The sequence below is a fragment of the Lagenorhynchus albirostris genome, chromosome 6, assembly GCF_949774975.1.
Source record: "Lagenorhynchus albirostris chromosome 6, mLagAlb1.1, whole genome shotgun sequence".
Classification (NCBI taxonomy): domain Eukaryota; kingdom Metazoa; phylum Chordata; class Mammalia; order Artiodactyla; family Delphinidae; genus Lagenorhynchus; species Lagenorhynchus albirostris.
The window spans coordinates 19,003,246-19,023,763 of NC_083100.1; the positions used below are offsets into that span (position 1 = coordinate 19,003,246).

Here is a 20,518-nt window from a genome sequence, read left to right on the forward strand (position 1 = left end):
TGCATTCTGTCTGTGAAATATTTAAGTAAAGAAATAAATCCCCAACAAAGTGTGAAACAGTAGAATGAATAATGGTGATACAGTGAAGGTAGGGGTGATGAGGTATCACCCAGGCCAAACCCTGTTCTGGCCTTCTTCACTTCTAATATGTCTCCATAGCTGCTTCATTCCTTAGTGGAAAGGGTTTTACTTTCTTGCCTGCCTTTCCCTAATCAAGGAACAGGGCTTGGATAGCAAATGGAGAAAGGAGTAACCATGCATTAAGTCCTATGTCCTAAGTGCTTTTACTATGTTTTACTTAATTTTCACAACCTTACAATGTAGGTATTAAATTCGCATTATTTAAAAACTTTAAAAAGTTAGATGACATGCCCAAGGCTACACAAACGAACTGAGATTTGAGCCCTAGGTCAGACTCCAAGGTTCACGCTCTTTTCTTATCCCCATGCCACCTCTCCATTAAGTATTCATTCTAAGTTCCTTAGTGTCTGATCAAGCTTGAGTGAATTTGAAGTAAACAGAAATGGTAACCACCCTCCTTCCGCCCCACCCCCGGCCCTCACCCCCAAATCCTTACTCCAGTGCTTCAGAAATACCCTGCACACTGCATTCCCTGACTCAGGAGCACTTGCTCCCCTTTCTCCAAACGGGGACTGGGTACGTTATCAAGTTAGGGAAAAACTGACATGTTCTGACAAACATCTACTCTACTATACCCTCAAATTTAAACTTTCCCAAAAATCTCATTACTTCCCCCAAATTCCTTATTTAGCTGAATACCTCATACTGTAGGTATGCATTGTTAAGTATGTATGCTGAATTCTTAATAAGCAAGATTTCATTTTCTTTCAAGGCTGAAAGGGAAGTATAACACATTAGCCTCATTCCTTTCTCCAACCCAGCAACACACACACACACACACACACACACATATACCAGATACTCAAAGGTGATGAAAACTTTAAAAGTATAAACATGTTTTAAGCTACTAAGAACACTCTACTTCCATCACTCATTTAATTTCCCCACAGCCCACTCCCCTGCTTCCCATCATGCTGCGGTCCCTTCTCCAGTTACGGGGATGGGAATGGTTGTGCTGTCCATCTGGGGATTCTCAGAAGGCAAAGTATTGAAGCTGGTTCCCAGGGAGTGGCACAGCTCTATCAGGCCTCCACACCTAAGCCTTTGCACCAGAGGATGAGCCGCAACAAAACTGCTTAAGCAGGTGGCTAATTTTCCTAGGAATGCTGCTTCCTGCCCTCGTCACAAGGTTTGACATTTGCACTAGAATATTGCACCCACTCTTGCAGAACAAGAGGGAGTTGGCTTCAAGTCTAGCAGAAGAGATTTAACAGGACTGTCAAGGACCTCTCCTACGGACCTGACTTTGAAGTCCTTACCACTGCACAGAAGTGACCCAGGACTTTGCCATCAAGCTTTCTTCACAACTGTCAACATGGCCTTCACACATCAACTGTGTGGCCTTGAACGCAGTCAGGCCTCTCAGTGATTTTTCCAGGGCTCCCTCCCAACTCACCACAGAACTCCTGGAGCCACAAAGCAGGATATCTCTCCCAAGCTCAAGAATGAAGGCAGAGAAAGCCTGGGGTCAGACCGTGAGCAGAGCATCCTGCCTGATGCGTCAACGGGAAAACCTGGGTAACTGAGTCAAGGAGCCAGTTGGCTTCTTGTTGGGCCCCGCTGACAGAAAAATGAAATGAAGTAAAGGGATTGTAGGGCTGGGGAGGGGGCGAGCAGCAACCAGGAAGTGCCAGGTTAAGGAGGAGCATCGTTCAAGTGAAAACAACCTTTCTGATCCAAACCCTCCCACCTTGGCTTTCCCCTGGGCCCAGGAGAGAGAGAGAGGCAGAGCTTCTGGCTTAGGTGTTTGTGTCCTGTGAGACCTCCGTACGCACAGTTCACGTGGTCAACATTTATTGAACCCTCACTGTTTACTGAGTCTTGGGGAGGCAGATCCAGTTCAGAGTACAAGGTTTAGTCAGGAGCCTGACTGGAAGCCCATCCTACAGTGGTGGCTGCTCCTGGAACCCGCCCTCCAGGCCACCAGAGTCTGCATGCCCTAGCAACCTGAGAGCCAGACCCCGAACACCAGAGTGTGAAGGGGGAACCACAGCTCCTTCCACCCTCCCCTTGGATTGCGTCCTTTGATATATGGACCCAGACAGGCAACAGCAAGTGGGATTATCTGGGCTCCTTTACTGCAGCCATGGGAAATTCACAAAGTTCATAAAACCTCTCACCTCACAGGGAGACAAGAGCTGAAGGGGTAACATCCATGAGAGAGAAGTCTAGAAGGTTGAACAAGTAGTGATGTGAGGTCAGAATAGGAAGACCTAGGGCTACTGGCTGGGTGGGTATATGAAAGGAGAAATGGTCTCGAGGTGGGGATGCCCCCAAGACTAGGACGATAGGAAATGGTTCAGCATGTCATGGCCTCTGCCTGCTTATCTACTGAGGAGGTCTGAAGGCTTCTGAAAGTGACTCCTCAGGACAGGGGGTTGGGGAGGCAGGAGGGTGAGACCTGAGGAAATAAGGACCCTCAGAGGAACCTCCTCAATTATATAGAGAGCAAGGGACTTCAGGCCCGAATATGTTCAGTATGTTTTCTCCTCCTGAGCCATAACTCAGTCACTGCACCAAGGCCTAAAACAAACCACACATGGCTCTCTCAAAGTAGAAACCAAACCCTGCTTTATAAGGCTGAGTGGCCATCATTGGCTTCTCCACTGAGATATGAGGTGCCAGCCAGTGAACCTTCCTCACCTTGTTCCCCTCCCCACCACCCCTCCAGTCCGCCAGACACCCCCCTCTACAACTCAACCACTTCAAAAAATACTCTAAGGAGGGGCGAGGTGGAGGGGTGGGAGCTCAGGCTGGCCGGCCAGCCGGTTCCCATGAGGTAGCTAACGCTGGTGCGCCTGGGCAGGGGCTGGTGGAGGCAGGCCCGTCACAGGCTCACAGCAGCCAGGAGGGAGTCACCAGCTGACTGGGAGGTGGAGGAGGCAGAAAGCCTTGAAGTCTGCCCAGAGTACTTGATCAAGGGTAACGTCTGGGTGGAGAGGCTGGGCTCTTTGCTGGTGTCCTCACTGTCCTTTGAGGAACTGGGTTTCCTGGGGAAAGGGGAAAGGCCAGCTTGGGTCTTCGTGGGCTTGGGCATGGTCCCATCTCCAGAGAGTGGTATGCTTCCCTTGGAGGAGCCATGTTTTCTGAAGGGAACAGAGGGAGGAAGAAATGGCTGAGACATTGTGTAGCTGAGACTTTAACCCACGACCTGCTACCTTCAGAGTCTAGAGCAGGCATTCACCGTATTCATTTCAGTACGGCTGAAAGTGGCTGCTTTTGCGGATGAGGCTGTGCTCCAGCTCAGCTTTACTGGGCACACCAAGAGCCACCAGGAAGAAGATACTGTGGCTGCATATTCTGATACTCCCACCAACCCCCAACTGGAGAACGCTGATCTCATCATACTCTGGGAAGAGAGGGAGGAGGAAAACTCCCCGAATTCACACTCAACACCCTTCCCTTGCCCAGGCAGCACTCACCCCAGCTTGCCAGTCTCTGATTTGGAGAAATCATTGAGCGTCACATCACCCTTTGGGACAGTCAGAATTGATGTCGGGAGAGTCCACTAAAAGCAAAGGAAGCAATGAGGCCAAAGGGCGAGGTAGAGGTCAGGGGAGAGTGTCTGGGTCTTAGGACTCTTTCCCAGCTCTACCTCTGAGTGATCAAAGGGCTCTTCCCTTCCCTACCCTGCAGGAATGGGCCCATATGGGGAGAAGTCTTGGTCCTCTCTTGATTCAGATAAGAAGCTGAGGCTACAAAGCATCTGATCCTTGAAAGAAAGGCATCCAGGGAATCCTGGAGGCAATTATTCCCTTGAAAGGGAAGGGCCCTGAGACACAGAGACCTGCAGAACCTTGGGAAGAAGTGAGAGGGTCTGGACCTACACCCAACCCATGCTGCACTCTTAAGGTGGAAGAGGGAGGGGCCTGAGGTAGGACTGTCCCCCTTCACCCCAATGGCACTACTCACCACTGGAGCAGAATCAGAGATGGATCCTGTGTGGAACCCTTTGTAGCACCAACTCCGAAGCAGATCTACTCCTAGGACAAGATTAACAAGGGTGGGACTTAAGAGGGTGGAACCAACTGGCCTATTCTTCTTGCCACAGAGGCCCACTGCTTGGTCTATTGGGATTTAATCTCTCATTAAACATGGCATGTGGGCAGGGAGGACACATCACCTTTGAGCTTGTTGCCATGGTACTTCTGTTCCCACTGGGTGGTGAGAATGTTGAAATATCGTGGCTGCTCAAAAAAGCGGAGATAGCGAGAAGAGATTCGAGAAGGAAAAATTCGTTCAAATTGACCACGGCGAGAAAACTCATCCTCCATCTCAACCAGAACCCGAACATCATCTGGCGTCAGGACATCCAGCACAGATGAATAGAAGTCCTGTGGCCCAAGGAACGGGGGGAGAAGGGTATGACAAAGAGTGTAAGCCAGAGGCAGAGAATCAAAAAGCTGGGGGATGGGGAGTACAGCTCTGGGGTCCTAAGGCTCCAGGACCAAAGGACCACCAAGGCGGTCTGGTGGGCCCACTCTGGGCCTCATCTATCCCCAAGTCTGCTGAGCTTATTCGGGGGATGAAGAGACTCTTGGCTGGGGTGAGGGGAGACAGGGGGCACAGAGGTTAAGCGATTTGTTGGATGCAGTCAAGATCAGAATCCAGATTTGGCCACAGCCTCGTGTCTGCCACACTTCCATCTGACTCCCTCATCTGCTCGGAGAAAGTCAAGCCTTCCAGGAGCTCAGTGCCCCTCAGGGAAAGAAACCCAAGGGTCTACAGCTCTACAAGAAGGGTGGGCTGGTACAGCACTTTGCTAAGAGGAGTGGTTGTTGAACATGTGATAAGGGCCATCAACTCTCTCCGGAATGACATACATTCCAACAAATCCCTGCACATCAGGGGATGTAGGAAACCCTGCCCTAGAGGGAAGAAAAACTGCTTGCCTTGGGGCTCCACAGGTTTGACCAGGGAAGCTTTCTACTAGCACTGGGGTGAAGGCAATTTCCTACCTGATCAGGAATTTTCTGGGTCAGGTAATAGGCTTTCTTCATCTTCTGTGCAGTGAAGTACTCTGGGGCCATTTGACATCTGTCCCTGGGGGAGCTGGGCAGGCTAAGGCAGAGGGTGGAAAGGGGGCAAAGGGTAAGGTCAGCAGCTTCACATCCTGAGGACATGTAGAGAGAGGGTCCAGCCCAGGAAGACACCCTTCTCAAGAGAAGACAAAGAAGGATGGACAGAAGTTCGTTACGTGAGTAAATCAGACTGCAATGCACTGCATTCCGGTAGCCTGAGACTCAAAGATGAAGTACCATGTAAGAACTAAAAGAGTACAAAGCACCCTCTTTAAGTTGTATTTAAATGATAAAAAAAAAGGAGGACCATGGAACAATCACTGTATATATTTCAGTTTAGCTTAATTTAGTGAACACTTACTATAATAGATATCCAGCTTGGCCCTACTGGCTATGTGATCCTGGACAAATTCCCTGACCTCCCTGCACCTCAGTTTTATCACCCACATTACAACAATTACTGCTGAGAGAGACACAAAGATGGCCTCCAAGAAGCTCACAGGATGGCATGTGTCAAATGACAAATAACTATAGCACAGAGCCAAATATAAGTCTACAAGGTACAGTGGGGAAAGCAAGTTTTGTTACCAAAAACTTGAGCTCCCTTTCCTCAAGAGTGGTTCTGAGTGCTTTGTGGGGTGTGGAGGAGAGAGCCCACATTGAGCTAGTTTCATGAAGATGCTGCCTTCAGCTAGGCTTTGATGGATGGGTGAGGTTGAAACAGGGAGGTCTTGCTGAGTGGAAGGAGGAAGAAACCCCATGAGCAGAGGAGGGGACACCACAGGGGAAAAATGAGAAGCAGTGAACATTTCAGAGAGGAGACTAGACTAACTGATCCTTAAGGATTCTTCCAGCCTTGAGGTTCTATGAGCGATCCAGTTTGTCAGAGCACAGGAGCTGGGAAGAGGAATTAAGGGAGGGGTGCCTGGGAAAAAGAGGCTGGGGCCTTGAATGTCTGCTTGAGGAATTTTTTTTTTTTGGCTGTGCCGCATGGCTGGTGGGATCGTAGTTCCCCGACCAGGGACTGAACCCAGGCCCTCAGCAGTGAAAGCGTGGAGTCTTAACCACTAGACTGCCAGGGAATCCCCTGCTTGAGGAATTTAAAGCTGATCCCCCAGGCTCTGTGGGGATTCCTGGGCAGGGGAGCAATTAAGCAAACAGGCGTTTAGGGGCACTGACATGGCAGTGGTGTGTGAGTAGATTGAGTGAGTGGTGTGTGAGTAGACCGAGCAGTAAGGGAGACCAAGCAGGAGGGAACACCCAGACACCACCCCTTTCCAGAGTCCCTATGGGGCTGCTCATGCTGCCAGCTGAGCTGCAGACAAGCACGGAGGCCGACCTGGCGGTGGAGCTGCTGGAGCTGCTGGAGCTGGAAGTGATATCCTCTGCGCTGGGCAGAACAAAGCCCGCCAGGTTCAGAAGGTCACGGATCATCTGGCCTTTGATGCTGATGTCCAGTGGAGAGCTGGAGTGGAGGCTTCAGGGAAAGGATGCAAAGAGTGGTAAAAGCAGATGCCAAAACTGTTTCCAGTCCCAAGTCCCAGTCAATGCCAGCCCCATTTACATCCAAACTCATGAGCGCCATCACGGGGGTCTTCTTGCCCTACGGATAGTGAATAACCTCACACAGGGTGGTTCCTGCCCATGACCTTGCTAGGGAAAAGCATGCAGTAGGCATCAAGTTTAAAAGAGTAACTTTTAACAATCTGTCTCCAATGTCAGAGAACCCTGAGATAACGGCAAAGAATAAGGGAATGCGTAAACAGACCATGAAGGGAAAACACATATTCTAGTGAAGGAAAGGTTTTCCCAAAGTCAGCAAGACTGGAGCAGAAACAGGATCTTGAGGACACAGAAAGGCTTCTACTGCGAGTGTCCTGAGAATACCTACCTTGGGGAGATGTTGACTTCCAGGACCCAGGGCTTGAGGTTCTCATCGAGCATGATGTCGAAACCGAAGAGCTCGTGGCAGCTGTAGGGCCGCCGCACGTACATCTTCAGCAGGCTGGTCACATAGGGTTCTGACCTAGTCACAGGGAGGAGAAAGTATTCAGCTCAGCTCCTCCCAAAGGCTCTACCTAGAGCTGCCCTGCCAATGGAGTGGCTCAGAGACAGGAGGACAGAAGCAACCCAGGAAAAGAAGCTCTCAAGAGATGTCTGTGATCTGGAGCCAGCTTCTGGGGATGAAGTTCAGTAGAAGAGCAGAATTTAAGTCTATCCATTCCTTCCTAAACCCTGTCCTCAGAAACGGAACTTCTGACAGCATGGTCAAAAGTCTGGAGCACAGCAGGGTGGAGGCCCATAAGAAAAGGGGGGGTTCAGTGGCAGGCCCCACACCCAGGGTGGCAGTGTGACTCACGAGATGATCGTTTTGACAACAACGTCCTTTATCTTCTCCCAGATGGCATCACTGTTGACTCCCTTCTGGCTCAGGTAGCTCCATAAAGCTTTCAGTGCCCTGTAAGGCAGGAGAGGAGGAGGGAGAATTTAGGGTTGTAGTCTATGAATGAGCAATGAAGAAAAGAGAAAGAAAAAGGAATGAGAGGCCCAAAGGTATCTTCTTCATATATCTTCGTTTGATGTTTTGAATTAAGACAGAAATGAGTTGGATGCAAACAGACCAATTCTGAATTGCCAAGTGTTTATATAATCTCTGGGTCTTATATTAATCCTCCACTCACCACCCCCCCGAAACCTCCCCAAACCCCAGAACCCTGTGCTCCTCTAGACCTCCACTTGATGGGGACACTGTCTGGGTACCATTTGTGGCCCTGGCAGGCCGTTTCATCTTCATTGGCCTGGTACTCGGCATTCTTTTTATTGACACTGTAGTTGGTCAGGTGCATGAACTTGTTGCCAAGGCTCTTCATGGAAGGGGAATACCTGGAAGTGAGAGGAAAGGCAGAGGATAACGGTCCAAACATTTCCCCATATCCTGAGGAGGCAAAGCACAAGTGGACAGATCTTTTCAGATGCACAAGGGTCTGAGAAGTACACCTACTGGTAAGATTTCCAAAACACCACAGATAAACTCATCTCCCATTTATCCCACCTCAGTCCTGCAGGAAGACCCTCCCTATTCAGTGAAGCAGAGGACCTCCTTATTTCCCCTTCCACATATAACTGTGATTTATAATAACAAATACACATATTGGTCTCTGTCCCCAGCCCCTGACACAGAGCTCCTAAAACCTTTGTAAATTCCTAAGTGGTAAGAGTACAAGGAGCATCTTTGTTCTCAGATTTGGTCTTTGACCCCAGTTCCCGACACAGAGCTCCTGAAACTCATAATTTCCCAGGTGATAGGAGCATCTTCTGTTCTAATGAGGCGACACTGGGTAAGCTCCTGGATGGCTTCTGGATGAGGGACAGTCACTGGAAAGACCAAGCCATGATTAGACAGTTCCAAGTTTCAACTCCCCCCACTCAACTCCCATTCTCTTAAAAAGGGAAGGGCTGAAAATGGAGTTAATGATCGATCATGCCTAAGTGATGAAGCCTCCATAAAAATCCCCAAAATATGAGGTTCAGAGAGCTTCCGGGTGGGTAAACCTCTGGAGGTGCTGCAAGAGCAGCCAGCCCAGGGAGGGCATAGAAGCTCTGTGCCTCTTCCTACATACCTTGCCCTGTGCATCTCTTCCATCTGGCTGTTCTTCTGTACCCTTTATCACATCCATCTTTCATAAATCAGTAAACATAAGTAAACTGTTTTCCTGAGTTGAGTGAGCTGCTCTAGCAAATTAATCAAATTGATACCCCTCAGCCCCGGCCCCAAGGAGGGGGTCATGGGAACCTCTGATTTATACCAATTGGTCAGAAACACATGCGGCACCCTGCACTTGCAACTGGCATCTGAGGTGGTGTAGAGAGGGGCAGCCTGATGAGACTGAGTCCTTAACCTGTGGGATCTGATGCTATCTCCAGGTAGACAGTGTCAGAATTGAGTTCAATTGTAGGACACTCACCTGGTGTTGTGTAGAACTGCTTCGTGTGGGGGAAAAAACCCCACACATTTGGTGACCAGAAGTGTCAGAAGTGAAGTGTAGTAAAGGAGACACACAGGAGAAAAGGAAGACTAGGTTTTCCCAAAGGCACCCTACCTTCTCCTTTGCTAACAAAAACTACCAAAATATTGGTTATTTTCCTGTTTGGTGTCCTCTGGCTTCCCTCCCTGGAGCGAAAGCAAATCCCCAAAGCTGTCAGCATGAGGCCTCACCACTACCACATACTTGCAACTGGCAAAGCGGACGAGTCCATCTGAAAAGAGGTAAATCCGTAGAGGATCATAGGAGGTGACGTAAACATAGATTCGCAGATCGAACTTGCTGCCGCTGATGAGGTAGGGTTTGTGGAGATACCTACACAGGGAAAGGCCAGCTTCAGGGACAGGACAGATGAGATAGGGCTTGGTAGGTAACTGAGCCATGGCAAAAGCCAGCTAACGGTCTCCAGGACAAAGACCTTTAAACAGCTGGCTGAGGAAGTTTTTTGGCTGGGAGGACAAAGGACAAAATAACATCATGAAAAGGGAACCTCCAGGCTGAGAAGATGGGAAAGGGGGAGCAGGATCTGAGCTGGAGACTGGCTCACCTCTGTACCAGAAGGGGTCTTCGCTTGGGGAGCTGACTCCACTTGTGAATGACCTGGATGCCAATGCCTCGAGCAGATGCCGGCTAGAGGTCAAGGGGAGAGGAGAGGAGCTGTTTACCTGGCCAGACACTCCGCTGTTCCCACTCTCAGGCCCTGGCCTGCCACCTGCCGTGATCCACTCACTGGTTTAACAATCCACTTTTGGCGGCTGCTGCTCTCCCAGGCTTTGCGCAGAAGCTTGGCATCCTGGGGCAGGATGAAGGACTGGGGGAAGAAACTGAACTCCTTCTTGCCAAACCGGCTCTGCATGCGGGACAGGTTCCGCCACAGTCGGTCCTTTCGCCCAATCTGGAATGAACCTGGGAAGTGGTTTAGCTACAGAAGGGACAAAGGGTGAGAGTAGGGACAGAGAGAGTCCAGGTGAGGCCACAAGGAAGACAGCAAGATTCCCTACACCATTTCAACATTCAAAGGTCCTGTTCCATCTGATTATCACCGTCTAAAGGTCCTTAAGTATTCAGCTGCTGAGCGTTCACCAAAAAATGATTAAAACACAAACACAACAAAACAGAGTGCCCTTTAGGAGTCAACAGTTCACGACATAAAATAGTAACTAAGACAGACATAATATTCACCTTAAGAGCAAAGAAAAAGCTGTTAAGTCTTTTTCCATGCCTGTAGGACAAAGACAGGAAACTACCTGGCTTTCCTGGGGAAAAGGGACTATTCATTCCAGCATGAGACCAAAGTCCTCTTTACACATATTCAGCTTGGAGGAATGGAGGCAATGCGCAGCGGTTACGGGAGAAACATAATCAACTGAAAACTGACACTGCATCTCAAGGCACTAGAGGAAAAAGTGTCTTTTAGAGGCTGCAACTATCTAAGACACCGCAGCTGAACTACTACTAGACATGCGTGATCTGCTGGGGGCTCACCCCGCACCTGCCTCCTACACTTCCTACACTCCCCTATGAACCCTCCTGACTTCTCCATGGTCATCCTCCTCTTCCCCCACTTCCAATACCAGCCTCCTCCTGCCCAATCCAGAGTCCAGGGGAAGAATGGCTCAGAAAGGGCCCCTACCTTCTGATGCTCCTGAATGGATCGGAAACTAGGAGACTTCATGTGGTGACCCCAGCAGCCCAGCCAGTCATCATTCCCTACAGAAGGCACATCAGGAAGTCAGTCCTGCTTGCAGCTCAGTCCCTGGGACAGACAGAGGCTCAGAGGCCCCAGAAATACCACTGGGCCTGGGCATAGCTCCCAGCCCCGGTTTTCTAAGAGTTGCCATGGAGCTGTCCTACATGAGGCCCTGGGGTCAGGACTAGAACAATGGGCCTCTGTCTTCCAATTTTGAGGAACAGACTCCAGCCCAGAGGGATTTCAGACCTATGTCCTCCTATGAAGTTGGAAACTTCAGGACAGGGTCCCCACATAACAGGAGGTATCTAGGGCTCCGTTCCCGCCCAAAGCCCATCTGTTGGGGCAGAGGACAGGCTCGAAGTAAGGCAAGCGACTCACTCTTGCTGATTTTGAAGTGGGACCGTCCAATGGTCTGCTTGACAATGTTGGGGGTCACTGTGCTCATCTTCCACCGGAGCAGCTTCCTCTGCTCCCAGGGAAGTTTCTCCACTGGGGGAAAGCGGGGAGGTGGGGGGAGAGTGTGGAGAAGAGCAGGAAAGTCATGGTGAGAAGAGGTAAAAGATGGCACTGTTGCTCAGCCTTCCCTGGGTAGGCAAGTCACTAAGTATTGTCCCATATCAGAGTTTGAAAGGAGCACACTTTGGGGAAGAAAGGAGGCTGCACAGGAATGAGGAAAACAGAGAGGAGAGGCGGTTGAAAGGGGAAAGACACAAGGTTAGAGGGCAAGAATGATCATGAAATTATGGGGCTGAGAGGGTCAGCCAAAGGATGGACAAGATAAAGATCCCCCACCAGACTGGTGAGCCAGGCGGGGAACCAAGCACCAATACAGGCATTCTGGAAAGCCCCTTCCACCCTATTGCCACCCCCTCCCAACTTCGCTAGCATCCTTCTCCTGGGGGTTCTTCTGGGCTGACACTTGGCCAGGTTTACCTCTCTCATCCGGAGTGCCAAAATAGATGGTAGGGGGCACGTTGGGAAAGAGACTGTAGATGAGGGCTGGTCGGACAACTTTCTCTTTGGAAAGGGGTTTGGTCAGAATCTCCATACAGTTCCTAAGATGAAAAACAGAAATGTGGTAGAGAAAGGGAAAGCCACAGCCCTGAGTGCTGTTACTATTACATATTTCTTCCAGGGCACTATCTTTTACACTTTGATTCTACAAAAACAAGTGCTCAATAATCATTTTGCAAATATTAATCCATAAGGTGCTACGGCTAATCTATACACAGTCACACCATTAAAAATCACCTAAAGACAAAGTTTTCCAATACTTCATTCTATGAGACAACTCCAAAACTTCCTGTGACAAGCCACAGGCTGAGGAGGTTCCTGAAAAGAGTGGTTCTCAAGAGCAGGTAATGAGTTTGAGTGGATACTAGTAGAGGAATATACTACACTAAGACTAAGAGAAATAACAAGGAGAGAAAAAGAATGATATGGGTAACTAAAAAGGAGGAAAAGCAGAAAAGGTAGAAAAGAACTAAGAAGAGATATAGAGATTTTTAAAAAGAAAAGGGGGAAAAAGGCAACAGAAGAAAAGAAGTAGTGCTACTCCTAACTCATTTTACATTTATCTGAAAATATATGGTTGATTAATGCTCTTCTCTGTTTTAAAAATGATTCGTTAACATCTTATTTTTACATAACAATGTGGTAACACATGTCTGGGAATCTGCGGCAGTGGGCCATGGGGTCCCTACTGTTATTCCAACAATGTCTTGGCCAAGGCTAGCTCAAGGAGTCTCAAAATAGTGAAAACCTCAACTATCTATTGACAGACACAGACCATTGCTTCAAACAGCACTGAAAGTGGAGAGAGTAGTTATTACTCTCTATACTGAGCTATATGATCCACAAATATTTTTTAAGATTAATTTTTAGCTTATGAAGAGCCACTCTACTTGTTTTTTTTTTTTTTTTTTTACGCGGGCCTCTCACTGTTGTGGCCTCTCCCGTTGCGGAGCACAGGCTCCGGACGCGCAGGCTCAGCGGCCATGGCTCACGGGCCCAGCCGCTCCGCGGCATGTGGGATCTTCCCGGACGGGGCACGAACCCGTGTCCCCTGCATCAGCAGGCGGACTCTCAACCTCTGCGCCACCAGGGAAGCCCTCTACTTGTTATTTTGCAGCACGACAGAAATAGGCACTGTATGTAAAACACTTCAGTGTTTCAAACCTTAGAGATTTTTAGTGCATTTTATTGGGTCAAGTTAAATATTAATTCCTAATTAAATAAATCCAATTAATTCAACTCTATTCCTCATTTCCAAAGTATTTTACTTTAAAGGCTTTTCATTTACTGAGTATCAGAATTTAAGATTGTTGAAAATCAAGGAGAATGAGTTAATGTTTAAAAACAAAGACAAGATAGGAATGCAAAATGGTGCAGCCACTCTGGAAAACAGTTCTGGCAGTTTCTTAAAAAACTAAACATGCAGGATTTCCCTGGCGGTCCAGTGGTTAAGACTCTGTGCTCCCACTGCAGGGGCTCAGGTTCAATCCCTGGTCGGGGAACTAAGATCCCACATGCTGTGTGGCACAGCCAAAAAAGAAAAAAATCAAACAAAAGAAACTAAACATGCAATTACCATAGAACCCAGCAATTACACTCCTGGGCATTTATCTCAGAGAGGTGAAGACTTATGTTCACTCAAAAATATGTACACAGTTGTTTAGAGCAGCTTTACTCGTAATAGTCAAAAACTGGAAACAAACAAAATATCCTTCAGCAGGTGGCTGGTTAATCAAACTGTGGTCCATTGATACCGTGGAACACTACTCAGCAATATAAAGGAATGAACTATGGATACATGCAACAACCTGGATGAATTTGCAAAGAATATGCTGAGTAAAAAAAGCTGATCTCAAAAGGCTATATATGGCTATCATTCCATTTGTATAACATTGTTGAAATAACAAAACTATCAGTTGCTAGGGGTTAAGAAGGGGATGGGAGTAGGAAGGAAGGAAGTGTGCTCTCAGGACAACAGGAGGGATTCTTGCAGTGACGGAAATGTTTACATTTTCACTAATGTTAATGTCTTGATTGTACTAAATTGTACTACAGTTTGCAAGATGTTACACAGGAGGGACTTCCCTGGTGGCACAGTGGTTAAGAATCCGCCTGCCAATGCAGGGGACACGGGTTCAAGCCCTGGTCTGGGAAGATCCCACATGCCACGGAGCAACTAAGCCCCTGCGCCACAACTACTGAGCCTGTGCTCTAGAGCCCGCAAGCCACAACTACTGAGCTCGTGCACCACAACTACTGAAGCCCATGCACCTACAGCCCGGGCTCTGCAACGAGGGAAGCCACCGCAATGAGAAGCCCACGCACCTCAACAAAGAGTAGCCTGGCTCGCCGCAACTAGAGAAAGCCCGTGGGCAGCAATGAAGACCCAATGCAGCCAAAATAAAAAAAAGGATGTTACCACAGGGGGAAACTGAGTAAAGAATTCAGGAAATCTCTGTATTATTTCTTAAAACTGCATGGAAATCTACAAATGTCTCAAAAGTTTTATTAAAAAAATAAATATCTTTGTTAGCTGCCTCTCAAGAGTACTGAACTTAACCTCAATGGGTCTGGCTTCTGGTTTAGCAGTGCTAGAAACCTTGACCTTGCAAATAGTTACTTAACGTCTCTCCTCAATTTTCATGTCTGAAAAAAAGAGGCTGGACTTGATGACTACCATCTCTAAATTTACACAATTCTTAGAAAAAAAAATACGGAACAGGAAATGTAATAAACTATTGCTGAATAGAGAAGCAGAGGTAGTGATTTCAATGATCTTTCTGTGACTGCAAAACTTTCTATAATAAATATATAAATCTTTCATAATTGGGAAAAAATAAGATTTTGCAATCCAAAAATATTTCTGATTTTAGTCAAAATGCAAAGTAGTTTAGAATTCATCAACCTCCATTTGCTTGAACTCATGTTTTAAGCTTCATATAGACTGTATATTTTGTAGAAGTTAATGAGCAAATAATTAACAAACACTTTTGTGAATTTTATCTTATAAATCAGAAAGGTTAAATAAAGGGCTGTTCAGCTGCCTTGAAGTAGGCCTGAACACAAACCTAGATCGCCCTTAAGTGTGGAAAAGGGGTTCCAAATCAATTAAATGTTAAATGTATTTCTCTTCTGGATAGTGGAGGTGCTTAGTCAACATCCAATATATATGACCAGGAGTAGTTTTGCTTTTCTGGAAGAACAATGGGTTAGGCTTAAAGTAACAGAATTTATGCACCAGATTCAGGATACCTATGATAGGATTTCTACTAATCTTCACAGAAAGTCCCAATTTTGTCTCTCCACTTTCCAAACAACTCTCTCCACCTCGTTAGTTTGGGACTCTAAAACTAATACGGCTGCTGCACCATGTGAATGTGCACCATCACATTCAGAGATGCAGCCTGCCTTGTCCATACTAATCTTAGGTGAGGCTAACTTTTCCTCTTAGCTTCATCTAAGGCACAACTGACACAAAGGAAAGCAACCAGAATCTGAGTGCTCCACATGCTAGGCAAGCCTCAACACATATGGCCAGATTTTAATTAAAATTAGAATAGAAATTTTGCTTTTTTTATATTTTCAGTAGAAATTATTTTTTAAAAGAAAAAAACTTTAATGTTTAGTACTTTGTGAGGGTTCTTTTTCTTTTCTTTTTTTAAAAATTTATTTTATTTATTTATTTTTGGCTGCATTGGGTCTTTGTTGCTGCGTGTGGGCTTTCTCTAGTTGCGGAGAGCGGGGGCTACTCTTCATTGAGGTGCATGGCCTTCTCATTGTGGTGGCTTCTCTTGTTGCAGAGCACGGGCTCTAGGGTGCACGGGCTTCAGTAGTTGCAGCACGTGGGCTCGGTAGTTGTGGCCTACTTGCTCTGTGGCATGTGGGATCTTCCTGGACCAGGGCTCGAACCCGCGTCCCCTGCACTTGCAGGCGGACTCTTAACCACTGTGCCACCAGGGAAGCCCATGAAGGTTCTTTTTAATATCTAATAATAATTAATGAAGACAGAGCTTCATATTGAGACAAGGTTGGAAGTGATGAGGGAAACAAGGAAGATTATATTGAAGAATGTTAACTTTCTACCCAGAAAGTTGATCTATATGATCCTTAAGCAAGTTCTAAAACTCTTTAGCACAATGACATGTCCTCATTTACAGTGATTTCCTCTTAGTCCTGCATTCCTTCCTCTCCCTGGACTCCCCATCTCAGTTATACAGCATTCTACAACTATCTGTTTTACAAAAGAAAGGTCTACATTAAGAGACTGACTTGTTGGTTCCCTAGTTAGAGATGGGTATCACTCAGATTCCACAAAGGGCAGCCAACAAAATAATCTAGATTAAAGCTAGCGAATTTTAAATTCAATTTCTTATTACTAAGGTCAACATCAGTCTTATAAAACTAACGTCTGAAGGGAGCAGAAGAGCATTGCAAAAAGCTCCAGTTAGCAGTATATCTATCTCAGAACTGTTTCTGCCTGTGGGACATACTCATAATGCAAGGTGGCAATTACCCTCAAGTAGTGGGTAGCCTAACTAAGAATCTACCTCAAACAATATGGGTCTTCATTAATTAGTTATTAATTTTCTAAATACTTCTTGAAATTATTTGCTTTTTACCTGAACAATTTCTTGAAGCCTAAAGACCAAACTGCAGCCTAAGAAACTTGGTACTGTTTTTAAGCCCCACTGATAAAATATGCTTCTGTTCCCTTCCACTGTTTCCTGTTTAAAAACGAAAGTCCTAATGTAAAAATTTGGTAAAAATGAGTTAGGGTTAACAGGGCCATTAATTAATGACTTAGGTGATTAATCTCTTTATAATCTTAAAGAGATGGAAAATGGGCCTCTACCAACGATCTACACAGCCAGCACTCACCGAGAGATCACTGCTACTGACTCGCTGGGGGAAACAGCACTGCATGAGGAGCACTCTGAGTCTCCTGCGGGTGAAAAGCAGAGAAGTCCCAGCTAGGAGAGGCTGCCACACACAGTCACCAAGCCCAGGCAGCTCTTCCTCAGACATCTTGGCTCAGCCTTCTTACAGAGCCACAAGCATCCGCTGCTGCCTTGCATGGCCCCCCCGAAGCTCGACAGCAACAGGGAGAAGGCAAGACTCGGGGGATGGGGGACGAGAGCAAGTCCCCCAAAAGCCACTACTACCCTTAGACCCCCAAGGCAAATGATGAATGTAGGTGACAAAGTGAGTTAAGGATCTGGTACACAATTGTTAGTCCCCTTCCCTAGCGGTGGTGACCCATGCCCAGTTGGAGGTGAGAGGGTCCCCTACTCACCCTCCTCCTCTTCATTCTCATCATGGTTGCAGCAGTCTTCCAAACCATCTATTAGCTCTTCTTCCAGATCTTCAGCTTCAACCTGGTCTAGCTGGAGGTCAGTAGCTGAACTGTAAGAAAGAATCATGCCCCCGGCCCAGCCAACTCCATAAGAGCGGTCACAGTTGGATTCTCATTCCTTCATCATCTCCCAATGTTTGTCTCTTCCCCAGTCACCAATCTGCTGGCCCTTGCCTGGGCCTTACAACTCTTCCTCTTGTCCTCAGAGCTTAGGTCTAGCCATAGTTCCTCAACCCTACATCCCCTATTCTGCAGAGAGGCACTATGTCTTCCATCTTCTTTGACGTCCCTCATGGCATATAAAAACAAAATTCTGAATACAAAACACCATCAATCAGTGTGTGGTAATAGACATCAAAGGTCCCTAGACTTCTCTCTGGGAACTCAGAACAAGGCCTTGGTGGACCACGGTTCCAGAGAAGTAACAAGGCACAAGAGAAGAAGCCAAGTATGTGTATGCCCTAACTCTGGAACGGCTGTCATACCAGGACTGACTGAGAATCTGATTTGGTTTGGAATTAAGTAGAGAAATCACAGTTCGCAACACATGATGTTTGGAATTCTTATTTTTCCCTGGTTATAACCTAAAGCAAGGCTTAGCAAACTCTTCCTCTAAAGGGCAAGACAGTAAATATTTTGTTTTGTGGGCCATTCAGTCTGTCGCAACTACTCAACCCTACAGTTATAACAAAAAAGCAGCCACAGACAGTAGTAAATGAAGGAGTAAGGCTGCATTTCAATAAAACCTTATTTATAAAAGCAGGCAGAGGGTGGGATTTGGCCTGTAAAGTGTAGCTTGCTGACCTCTGCTCTAAAGTGAAAACCAAACTTCTACGGCAGTTAAGAAACAAAACCAACCTCCAGAGACAGACGGTCAGTGTCACCAAACATGTATACATTCTACTGCTTTAAATGAACCAAAAACTTTCTCCGACTTACCCAATATCCCTAGCAGGTGAGTCCAGCTTCCTGGCTTCCTTAGGCTCCTCCCTCCCAAGCTTGCCCAGATGGATGGAAGAGAGGCGGGTGGCCACCTCGGCCACGCCAAGGGGCTGAGGGGGAGAAGGCAGAGCTGGAGTTTTGTCTTCTCCAAGAGGTGGGGAGTTGATCGCAGATCCACAGGCAGGGCTGCAGCTGAGCCCACTGGCGTGTGAGGCAAGGAGGTGAATACTGATGTGTTTGGTACAGAAGACTGTACTGTCCAGCTCCATGGTGTCCGAGGCTCCAGGGAGGACTCTACTGTCTGCTCCAGCATTCTCCTGAGGGAGCTGCTGGCCTACCACAGCTGGTTTCCACCACCTGTTCCTGTTGAGGACATCCCACTGCAAGCTGGGGTTCATGAAATAAGACTGTTCAAAATGGTAGCCTTGCCTTGGCTTCTTCTCAAAGCCTCTTGCAGTCAACTTCCTCACAGCCTCAGTGAACCGAACCTCCTTAGTCAGATTCTGGGAAACAGAGTCCCCATCCAGGCCACAGGGATGTGGCTCTGCCCCTGTGGCTAAGTTACTCCAGTTGTAGTGGGGAGAGGCAGCACTGGTGGTGGAAGCGTCTAAGGAACTGGGTGCAGACAGGGTGCTGTGGGAAGGGTCATCATCTAGGACAGTGCCACTGCTCTTGGGCACCTTGTGCTCAACAGGCTGGAGTGCACAGTCTCCAGTGCCCCCTGAATGATGCCAGGAGACAAGCTGGACCTTCGGTGAGGATACTGGCTTCAGGCCTTCTGTGGCCTGCAATAAAGGCACTTTAGTGCTATTTGGCCGCATGAAGGAGTTGTTATTTATCATGGGCTTGTAGGAAGAGGAAGAAGAGGAGAGTGGAGACGGGGTCTTCCCTGAGATGGCAGAGGCCAGGCTCTTCCCTGAAGGATTTTCCCCAGCCGCTCCCAGTGAGAGGTATGGTTCTGTGGATGAGGATGCCATGGGGGAGACCTTGGAAGAAGTGGCCTTATTGGCAGTGAGTCTGATAGGGAGTCTCTTTTGAGGGAAAGAAAAAGGTCTTTTTTCTGACGGGCTTGAATGCAAGCAGAAAGACTCCAGCTGCTGGTATGGTCTGTGGCCGTAGTTGGAGTGGCGGTAGAGCAGGGTGCTGCTGAACAGGTCCGGGAGGGAGTGCAGGTAACAGGAGTTGCTGTGGCCTGCAATGACAGCCGTGCTCCCGGAGCTACATAAAGTGCTGGGGCAAAAGAAGTATGTGGGCTGCGGTGGGACACCCAAGAGGCCTGGGCCCAACCCTGCTGAAAGTGTTCCCACGTGCTTCTTCTCCACCTTCCAGATTGGCTTCACCTGCTGATGACCCTGAGCCCAGACTTTGCCCTCAGAGGGTTTCTCAGGTGGCGGGGTAGGCACTGTGCCTGAGGGCCCACTCGGCTTAAAGCTGTTTCCCCGGCCAATAGTGTAGTGCTCTGTTCTTGCTGAGGCCATGAGGAGCCCACATCACGGCCACGTGGCCTCATGGCCCAGCTCAGGTAAGGAGCCTCGTACCTCCAGCAGTAGCAGCCGCATCCTTGAGGTCCGTCAGCCTGGAGGGCAGAGAGACAACTGGGAATGTTACAGTCCTAGAAGGACAGACACAATGCTACAGTGGTGCCCAGGCAAGGAAGAGCCCCACCTCAGCACTTCTTGGGCAACCAGTCTTGGTCATCAATTGGGGCCCTGGGAGAAGAACACTAGATCCTTAGGGTGTTTTCAGTGGACTTCCTGCTGCCCTCATGCAACCAAAGCTGGCTCCATCAAGGACTGGGACACTAAGGTGCCACCAGTGTAAGTCTGTTCACATGTTCCCAACCTCTCACTCAGAGAGCTCTTTCCTCTCTCTCCAAAGAAAAAAATCACCTTTCTGTCTCATCATCCACAACTTTACACAAGTGGCTTCCTTCCCTCACCTGACACGAGTGTGCCTAGGAATGAGGCAAGTCTGGGTGTGGCAGAGAAACCAGCTAATACCTTCCTCCTCATCAACCAATTCTGAATGGCCAAAGATCATTTGAGAAGCATATTTTACATCTACTGCTCCCTCACCAATTCTCAGCTGCCCCGGATGTGGTCTGCTTTTCACAGTTAAATGTGACAAGTTCAGGTAAGAGCAGAGATTTCTCCTGCTGACCTCTGGAGTGCATTCTGGAGCTGAGACAGTAATTTCGTCTCTTCAAGTGTCTTGCCAACTATATAGGCTTAAATTCCAACCAACGTGTTGGTGGGAAAGAGAAGAAACAAGATGGAACTAGACACCAACATTCTTTATATTTAAGGTGACT

At 47.8% G+C, this 20,518-nt stretch overlaps 1 protein-coding gene across 3 annotated transcripts in view; it reads right to left on the reverse strand.

The window, feature by feature from the left end:
• Window positions 1–1,734: 1,734 nt before the first annotated feature.
• The window catches only part of TTLL4 (tubulin tyrosine ligase like 4), a 39,102-nt gene continuing 20,318 nt past the window's right edge, over window positions 1,735–20,518 (reverse strand). The window contains exons 2-19 of one of the 3 annotated variants that reach the window (XM_060152093.1): window positions 18,205–19,783; window positions 17,206–17,315; window positions 16,791–16,854; window positions 11,832–11,953; window positions 11,277–11,387; window positions 10,839–10,915; window positions 9,936–10,127; window positions 9,753–9,835; window positions 9,392–9,520; window positions 7,923–8,045; window positions 7,522–7,620; window positions 7,054–7,188; window positions 6,502–6,639; window positions 5,100–5,202; window positions 4,265–4,475; window positions 4,054–4,124; window positions 3,564–3,649; window positions 1,735–3,131 (exon numbers count right to left, since the gene is read on the reverse strand). In XM_060152093.1, coding sequence (XP_060008076.1) covers window positions 2,969–3,131; window positions 3,564–3,649; window positions 4,054–4,124; window positions 4,265–4,475; window positions 5,100–5,202; window positions 6,502–6,639; window positions 7,054–7,188; window positions 7,522–7,620; window positions 7,923–8,045; window positions 9,392–9,520; window positions 9,753–9,835; window positions 9,936–10,127; window positions 10,839–10,915; window positions 11,277–11,387; window positions 11,832–11,953; window positions 16,791–16,854; window positions 17,206–17,315; window positions 18,205–19,685 — 3,498 coding nt within the window. In that variant the 5' untranslated portion in view covers window positions 19,686–19,783 and the 3' untranslated portion in view covers window positions 1,735–2,968. Of the gene's footprint in view, window positions 3,228–3,563; window positions 3,650–4,053; window positions 4,125–4,264; window positions 4,476–5,099; window positions 5,203–6,501; window positions 6,640–7,053; window positions 7,189–7,521; window positions 7,621–7,922; window positions 8,046–9,391; window positions 9,521–9,752; window positions 9,836–9,935; window positions 10,128–10,838; window positions 10,916–11,276; window positions 11,388–11,831; window positions 11,954–16,790; window positions 16,855–17,205; window positions 17,316–18,204; window positions 19,784–20,518 lie in introns of all 3 variants that reach the window. The other 2 variants (XM_060152092.1, XM_060152094.1) reach the window with 2 other exon arrangements.